The 9,143-nt window shown below is 39.6% G+C and overlaps 1 protein-coding gene across 1 annotated transcript in view; it reads left to right on the plus strand.

The window, feature by feature from the left end:
• Positions 1-9,143, plus strand: part of Yipf4 (Yip1 domain family member 4) — a 42,695-nt gene that overhangs the window by 13,174 nt on the left and 20,378 nt on the right. Inside the window, exons 2-3 of the mRNA XM_023711178.1 lie at positions 4,267-4,420; positions 7,168-7,339. Coding sequence (XP_023566946.1) covers positions 4,267-4,420; positions 7,168-7,339 — 326 coding nt within the window. The remainder of the gene's footprint in view (positions 1-4,266; positions 4,421-7,167; positions 7,340-9,143) is intronic.

A 9,143-nucleotide genomic window follows, 5' to 3' on the forward strand; every position in this document is an offset into this window, starting at 1 on the left:
TGTTGTACCATTTTTGTAAAGGTGGCTGTTAATAAGATTTGAAACTTAACTAAGTTTTTTCTTCACTCTAAGCCCAAACAGCAGTGGAAAGCTGGTAGTGTGGTGGTGATGGTGATACCAGGGATTGAGCCCTAGGTCTTATGCTTGCTCAGCAAGGGCTGTACCACTGAACTGCATCCCCAACCCTTTATTTTAATTATTTTTATGATTCTTTGGAATTAAACACAGAGATGCTGTACCACTGAGCTATATCTCTTGCTCTTTTTACTTTTACTTTGTTAATTTTGAAATAAGTTCTTGCTAAATTGCTCTTGCTGGCCTCAAATTTGTGATCCTCCTTCTTTACCTTTCCAAGTACTTATTTGGGATTGGAGCAACTGGGATTCTAGGCATGTATTACTGTACTCAACTAGCAATGAATTTTTTTTTTTTTTAATTTCTTACAGAATCTCATTACACAGATCGGACTGGTAGTGATTCTCCAGTTTTCAGCCTCCCAAGTGCTGAGATGACAGGCCTGTACCACCACACCCAGTCTCATTGTGCCCTGGGGGCAGGGCCAGCATGGCAGGGCAGAGAACCCCAGTACCCTGCATTTGACTAAGCAGGTACTTTAATTGTCTCAAAAAAAGACCAAAAAAGAAAAAAAACCAGTAGTGGAGCTGCGGATATATCTTGGTGGTGCAGCACCTACCTGGCAAGCGTGAGGTCCCTAGTTTGATTCCTGGTGCCAAAACCAAAGTACAGTTATACTTTATCTACTTGAATAAACTCCTTATAACTTTTTAGCAAGGCCAGGGAGATGGCTCAGTGGAATAAGCACTTCCCTGGCAAGCACAAGGGCCTGAGTTCAATCCCTGGTTCCGGGAAAAAAACAACCACCACCACCAAAAAAAAACCAACTTTTTAGGGACCAGGGATGTGGGTTGGTGGAGTGTTCACTTAGCTTGTGTAAGGCCTTGAGTTTGATCCTCCAGTATGACCAAAGGGTAGGAGGAGAAGAATCATATCTATCCTGGATGAACTTAGTGGAACCAAGAAGACAAATGACTTGGATCTAACTTAGTAGTTAAGCTGAGGCTTCAAAATACAAACTTTCCGAGACTGGATATAGTGGCGCGCACCTGTAATCCAGCTCATGGGAGGCTGTAAACAGGCGGATCACTAGGAGTCCAATCTAGTAGTGAGACCCTGAATACCATGTAGACCCTTCCCTAAAATACAAAAAACAGACAAAACAAAATGTAAACTTTCCTTATTATAATTAATTGCAGGAGTTGTCACAAACAGACCAGAAAGTGACTCATAATTGAAGCACTCATCAAGGCCAAGGTTTTAATGTCAGTTCCCAAAGGCCATTCCAGAATTTAAAATGCCATGCAGATTGAGCTCCTTGTATTGTCTCTAAAAAGCCTAGTTTATGTTTTAAGGAAACCGACTTTAGTATTTGTTGGAGATGATCTTTAGAGCAGAGGGATCTGTATTAAAGGTTTGCTGTTGCTAACATTATTTTTCTAAAGTACCATGTCAGTTATATGATTTAACAACATGGACATTTGTTGTCATTATTGTATTTTTTCTGGAACTGAGATTCAAACTCAGGACCTTGGCTTGCAGACAGGCGCTTATGACACTGAGCTATATCCCCGGCCCTATGACATTTGTTTACTAGTATATACTGTCTCATCCTACAAATGTGATTTTTATCTTTTTAATTCCTGAATGACCTGAAGCAAATCTTTATTTTCCATTTATGGGTATTTGTAACCTCTAAGACACTGCAGCCTATGCATGGATTTTTTTTTTTTTTTTTTTTTTTTAAACTGGGCATTGAACTCAGGCCCTTGCACGTGCCAGACAAGTGCTTATTCTACTTAGCCATCTCCTCAGCCACCCTCCCTCACTTCTTTTTAAGTCAGGGTCTTAATGTATAGTTCAGACTGGCCTTGAAGTCACAGTGTAGCCCAGGCTGGCTTTAGATCCACAGTGATCCTTCTATTCAGCCTCCTGAGGGCTGAGATTGCAGTGGTCCCTCACTTATTGCAGAGGTTACGGTTCAAACAACGATACAATAAGTGAAAATCAGTGAAGTAGCGACCTTATATTTTAGTATTTATATTTTAAGACTTTATAAACCCCACACACTTACAAACCTTTTCCACACTTTTACAAATATTTCTAATATTCTTAACCATTTTCTAAACTCACAAGCCTATGTAATTTTTTTTTTCTGGGTACCAGGGATTGAACTCAGGTCCTTGTGCTTGCCAGGTAAGCACTTATTCCACTGAGCTATCTCCCTAGCCCACAAACGTATTTAATTTTATCAACATACAAATACTGTATGCTACTGCAGAATCCTGTGATATAGCAATAAATAACTTAGATTAATGTTTTTTGAAAACCCATCAACCAGTGAGTCCACAAAAGTCAAACCTCAAGGGCCAGGGAGATAACTCAGTAGAATAAGCACTTGCCTGGCCAAGTGCAAGGTCCTGAGTTCAATCCCTGGTACACAACGCCCCCCCCCCCAAAAAAAAAAAAGGTCGAACCTCAATATAGAGAGGAACTACTGTACAGGCATTTGTCACTGTGCCTAGTTGGGATTTATTTTTTAATATGGGTAACTCAAACGCTACAACTTCACTTAGAGCTAACCTGAAAAGCTGCACAGGAATTCACGACTTCTTATCAAAACTAAAGATGAGTAATTATGTGAAGAAGAAAAAAAAAATGAATCATATGAAGAATTTGTTGAAATAGCAGGGAACTCAGCGGATTTATTCAGAACTAAACATTAATATATGAATCACTTCACATATATGATGGTGTAAGTAAAAGAATATTTGAATAAATACATGAAAAACCTAAAAAGTCTTGCCCTAGCAAAAATTATGTCCAGTAACTGGGAGTAGTGGTGCACTCCTGTTATCCAAGCACCAAGGTTGAGGGAGGAGAATCACTGGGAGTTTGGGGTCAGCCTCCATCCTGGACTCCAAAGTAAGCCCAAGGCTAGCTTGAACTGCATAGCAGGACCCTGTCTTAAAAAGGAAAAAAGTCCAGTGATCCCTTATAAAAGGATTTGTTCAGAGACACATAATATGTACAATAATGAAAAATACCCAAAATTGAGCAGCTAATGTATTTTATGTTTCCTGTTTATTTTTTCCCAGTTTTTAAACTTACTACAATCCATGTACTTTTTTTTTTATTTTTTTTATTTTTATTTTTTTTGCAGAACCGGGGATTGAACTCAGGCCCTTGCACTTGCCAGGAAAGCGCTTATTCTACTGAGCTATTTCTCTGGCCCCACCATGTACTTTTTGTTGTCTACATTTTTGCTTTGGGATGGGGAGATAGCTCTGTAGAATAAGTACTTGCCTGGCAAGCACAAAGTCCTGAGTTCAATTCCTAGCACTGGGGGGAAAATTTTACTTTTATTACTATATGTTTGCAGTACAAAATCGGCTGGCCAGATAACTCAGCAGATTAAAGCGCCTGCTTAGGTGGATGCAGCAGCCGGGGTTGGATCCCTAGCATGCTGTGCTGGCCCTGCCCCAGGGCAAGCTGAGACAGGATTGAGACTGGGTGTGGACACACACACACACACACACACACACACACACACACACGTGTAATCCCAGCACTTGGGAGGCTGAACACAGGCGGATCACTCAGTGAGACTCTATAGACCCTGTAAACACTTACCAAATACCAAAAAAAAAACAAAACAAAGATTATGTTTGTTGTGGTAAGTTGGTAGATGTTCATACCACATCTTAATTCCTTTTATATCCCCTTCTCATCCCTCCCTCCTATTTAAATTTAAAAATTACTTTTGTAAGTCTAGCTTCTAGCTAATGAGCTACAAAGTCTTTTGTATGTCTTTTCACCTTTCATCTTTCATTTTTTTAATTAAAAAATGGTAAGATGTCTATCGACTATAAAGTTTGAAGGTTGTATGTAGTAGCAAATTCTCAAAGATAGAAGTCATCAAATGATATTATTTTAATTGAGCATGTGTTCACTTTGGTTAAGATTCACACATTTAGCCTGGTATGGTCGTGCAAACCTGTAATTTCATTATGGGGGGCGGGGTGCTGAGTCAAAAGGATCTTTGAGAATTTGAGGTGAGCCTGGGCTACTAAGTGAGTTTAAGACCATCTAGAACTGCATACTGAAATCCTGTCTCCAACAGACAAAAAGAAATAAAAAAAGATTCATGTGTTTTACCTTGGGTGACAGTTCTGTCTCTTTCCTCCTCAGATCTTAGTGGGTCTATAGCATCCCCAGATGTCAAATTAAATCTTGGTGGAGATTTTATCAAAGAATCAACAGCAACTACATTTCTGAGACAACGAGGATATGGCTGGCTTTTGGAAGTTGAAGATGATGATCCTGAAGATAACAAGCCACTTTTGTATGTAAAATATTTTTTTGGTTTTAAGAGTGAGTCTGTGGATGTTTGTATTCTTACATGTAATTTAAAGACAACTATGAAAAATCTTAATCTTTTCAGTCAAAGACTATAGCACTTTTCAGTTTTACTAAGAATTAAGAGAAAAAAGCTAAAACAATGAAACTTTTTGTTTTATGGCAAAAAGTAAAAAAATGATAACTTGCCAGGCATGGTGGCACATGTCTGTAATTCTAGCACTCCTGGGAGGCTGAAGCAGGAGAATGACTGAGTGCTAGGCAAGCCTGAACTGCATGAAACCCTGTCTCAAAAAGAGTGATAATCTTTTACCATGTGCATGCACACACTACACACATGCTCCAAGCGTCTTTCTTTCTTTCTTTATTTTATTTTATTTATTTATTTTTTCCTCCAAACTTCTTACCTGGGTCTATCTACTGTCTCAGGTAATAATATAGTCTTTTCTTTTTTTTTTTTTTTTTTTTTTTGGTACAGGGTCTCACTGTACACAGTTAAGACCCATAGTGATCCTCATGTTTTCAGCCTCCCCAGCAGCTGGGATTATAGGTGTGTGCCACCATGCCTGGACTCCATTGCTTGCTTAGTGTGCCCCGGGGGTGGGGCCAGCACAGCAAGTGGTGCCAGGAATCAAACCCCAGTCACTGCGCTTGCCTAAGCAGGCGCTTAGTCCACTGAGCTATCTCACCAGCCCTAATACAGTTTTTTGTTTTTGTTTTTTGTAGAATCAGGGATTGAACTCAGGCTCTTGCACTTGTCAGAGAAGTGCTTATTCTACTGAGCCATCTCCCCCGCCCCTATGAGCCATCTCCCTGGCCCCTAGTTTTTTGCTTTTTGTTTTTTAAAAAAACAAACAGCTTTTGGTTGCTTATTGTTGAAATTCAGATTTAAAATGAAGAGTTCTAAAAATATTTCTAAAACCTATTATATAGAAAGTCCATAAATAAAATAAAAACAAATATTCACTTTGGCTGGGGAGATGGCTCAGTGGAATAAGCGCTTCCCTGGCAAGTGCAAGGGCCTGAGATCAATCCCTGGTTCCGCCAAAAAAATAAAATAAATAAAATAAAAATAGAAAGTCCACTACTGCCTTTGGTACTTAAACTATAGAAAGACTTTCATTTTGTCCAAAATTGTGGAATCTTACAATTTTCATCAGGGGGGAGAAAGTAAATTAATAGTTTTGGAAAAAATAATCAATATATAGCTTTGTAAAAACTGAGGCATTTCCAGGTTTTCCTTGTAATTATTAGTGGATTAAAAGCTGTAACATTTTTCATTTATTTATTTATTTATTTATTTGTGTGTGTGTGTGTGTGTGTGTGGCCAGCTCAGCCCACCAGGGGGCGGGGCTGGCTGGCATGTGGTGCTGGGGGACTGGACCGTGGTCCCTGTGTTTGCTAAGCTTGTTCCAAGTAGGTGCTTTAGACCACTGAGCCATCTCACCAGCCCCTGTAACATTTTTCTTAATGTTATAATACTATATTTCATCAAATCTAAGATTATAAGATGAAGTTAGTATACATATTAATAAAAAATACCTTGCTGTGCTGGCCCTGCCCCCAGGGCCCACTGAGACAGCAATTGAGACTGGGTGTGGAGCTCTTGGGAAGCTGTAAAGAGGCAGATCACTAAGAGTCCAATCTAGTAGTGCGACCCTGAACACCCTGTAGATCCTTTCCTAAAATATAAATAAATAAATAAACAAATAACCTAAAATCCCGTAAAGCTGGGACATCAAAGAGCTCTCCTCTTCATGGGAGGATGGGTAAGAAAAGGAAAAGCAATGAAGTTTGCATAAGTTTGACATAAGGTGGGATGTTGAAAGCAAACATTTTCCTTGAGGATATAAAACTAGTTCTGTAGGCTTACAGTCTGAATTAGTAAAATGGTCCCCAAAGTCTTAAGCAGATAATTTAATTTATGGTTGTGTTAAATGGATGGTGTCTCCAGGAGATGGGCAAAGGAAAGCACTTCGCCTCTCTGCAGGCTGGCAACAGTTGTAAGCCATCAGCAACTGTGAAATGTATCCCAACTTTAAAGACACTGAAATAGTAAGACATCTCTATAAAGTTGAGGTAGTTCAACTTGGACAGTGAACTATGGCACTTCAAATGCAAATATTTTGTTAACTTGTGACTATCATACTGCTATTATTTAAACTTAAAAACGTTTTCATGCCAGTTGTTTCACACAGCTATATTCCCAGCACGCAAGAGGCTGACATGGGAGAATCACTGTAAGTCTGAGGCCAGCCTGTGCGGGTTCCATAGTGTAATGGTTAGCACTCTGGACTCTGAGGCCAGCCTGGACTACATAATGAGTTCAAGGCCAGCCGGACTACATAACAAGACCCTATCTTAATAAATACAGGGGCGGGGGAGATGGCTCAGTGGAATAAGTGCTTCCCTGGCAAGTGCAAGGGCCTGAGTTCAATCCCCGGTTCTGCCAAATAAATAAATAAATAAATAAATAAAATACATACATACTTTCAGAGATTGGCTAAGGGATTGAGACAAGGACTTACAATGTATACCCCATGCTAACTTCAGACTTATTGTGTAGCCCAAACTGGCCTCCAATTCATGAGCATCCTGCCTCAACCTCTGTGTGCTGGAGGTGTAAGGGTGTACCACCATGCCCAACCTAAAGTTTTGAATTATTTTGAATTATTTTGTAACTATCATAGTATTCAGAATTGTACACTTTTCGAGAATTATTTTTAATTACAGGGAAGAATTGGATATCGATCTAAAGGATATTTACTACAAAATCCGATGTGTTTTGATGCCAATGCCATCACTTGGTTTTAATAGACAAGTAGTGAGAGACAATCCTGACTTTTGGGGTCCTCTGGCTGTTGTTCTGTTCTTTTCTATGATATCACTGTATGGACAATTTAGGGTAAGTATAATTTTTTTATACAAGTTCTAAATCTTTGCACTTCGTTTATTAACTATAATTGAGTATTTTATCTCTGCCTATTAGGATCAGTCACTTTTCGTTTCTTGATAAAGTATGCCATGCAAAAGAAGCACCATTATTTCTTGTTCATTCCTATAACTATTCTTTGTTTAAAAGGGTAGAGTTCTGCACTTAGAGTAGTACTTTGCAAGGTTTATCTTGTCATTCACATAGAAAATCCTAGTATTTGCAGCACAGTGAATGTGTGAGGGATAGCTTTCAGCTGACTGGAATCAACCAGTGGCCAGAAGAGTTTACCCCTGTCCTTATGTCTTCCCAGAAGGATGGAGTTTAATACATAATTATGTTCCTACCTTTTGTTTATTTTTAAATTTTTAAATCAGCTTTTGCTTGGTATGGTTACAGGCGCATGCCTGTAGTCCCACCACTCAGGAGACTGGGGCAAGAGAATTAATGTGAGTGCAAGGTTAGCCTGTGCTACATAGTGAGTTCAAGGCCAGCCTGAACTACATATGGAGAAGCCTGTCTCAAATAAGGGGAAAAAAGAATTAGCTGTTTTTCCAAGTACATTCATTAAACCAGGGCCTTGCACATGCTAGGCATGTGCTCTCCCATTGATCTATGTCACAATCACTACTTCATTTTTTAAAAATGAACATAACTTTCAATAAATCATGCGTGACATAGATTCAGTAAGTTTTCTGAGTTTTGTTCTGGTTTTTGTGTACTGGGGATTGAACCCAGGGCCTTCACACTCAGCTATTTTTTACTTTTTAGTTTGTATTTTGAGACAGGGTTGCACTATAATTGCTAAATTGCCCAGATCAAATTTATGATCTTTTTTCTCAGCCTTCAAGAGTGCTGAATTATAGGCATGTCCACCACACACAGCTCTAGTATTTTTTTTGTTTTGTTTTAAATGCATTTGGTTGTTACAGGGTTTCACTGCAGCTTGGCCTTGTAGTGATCCTCCTGTTTTCAACCTCCCCAGTGCTGGGATTACAGGCATATGCCACTATGCCTGGACTCTGGCTGGCCAGCCTGCCCTGAAGGCGGGGCTGGTGCAGCATGTGGTATCAGGGATCAAACCACAGTTCCTGTGATTGCCTAAGCTTGCAGGTATTTTAGTTCACTGAATTATCTCACTGGCCCTAGTATTTTTTTTTTTTTTTTTTTTGTAATATCATTACTGTTATTTTAATCACTTTGTCTTACCCTCAGGATCTTTACCATCCAAATAACATACACACATCACTATCCCCATTTAGGGAACTTTTTTTTTCCATTTTATGCATTTGGCACAGGGTCTTACTACACAGTTGAACTTGTAGTGATCCTCCTGTTTTTAGCCTCACCAGTGCTGGGATTACAGGCATATAACATCATGCATTGACTCAGTCGCTAGCTCAGCACACCCTAGGGCTGGGGCCAGCACAGCATGCAGGACTGGAGCTCAAACCCTGGTCCCTGCACTTGCCAGAGCAGGTGCTTAGTTAGCTGAGCTAGCTCGCTGGCCCTTATCTCCACTTAAGTGTTTAAGGAAATGTAACTCTTCAGTGACTTGGAAGTGAATTAATGTTAGAAGCACATTAATTTCTTGTTCTTGTAGCAAGTTGCTGTAGCTTATTTTCTTTATTTTTTTATTTTTTTATTAAATTTATTTATTTGTGTGTGTGTGTGTGTGTGTGTGTGTGTGTGTGTGGCCACCTCAGCCCACCAGGGGGCAGGGCTGGCTGGCAGGTGGTGCTGGGGGATTGAACCGCGGTCCCTGTGCTTTGCTAAG

This window comes from Octodon degus, unplaced genomic scaffold (genome assembly GCF_000260255.1).
Source record: "Octodon degus isolate 3935 unplaced genomic scaffold, OctDeg1.0 scaffold00020, whole genome shotgun sequence".
Lineage (NCBI taxonomy): Eukaryota > Metazoa > Chordata > Mammalia > Rodentia > Octodontidae > Octodon > Octodon degus.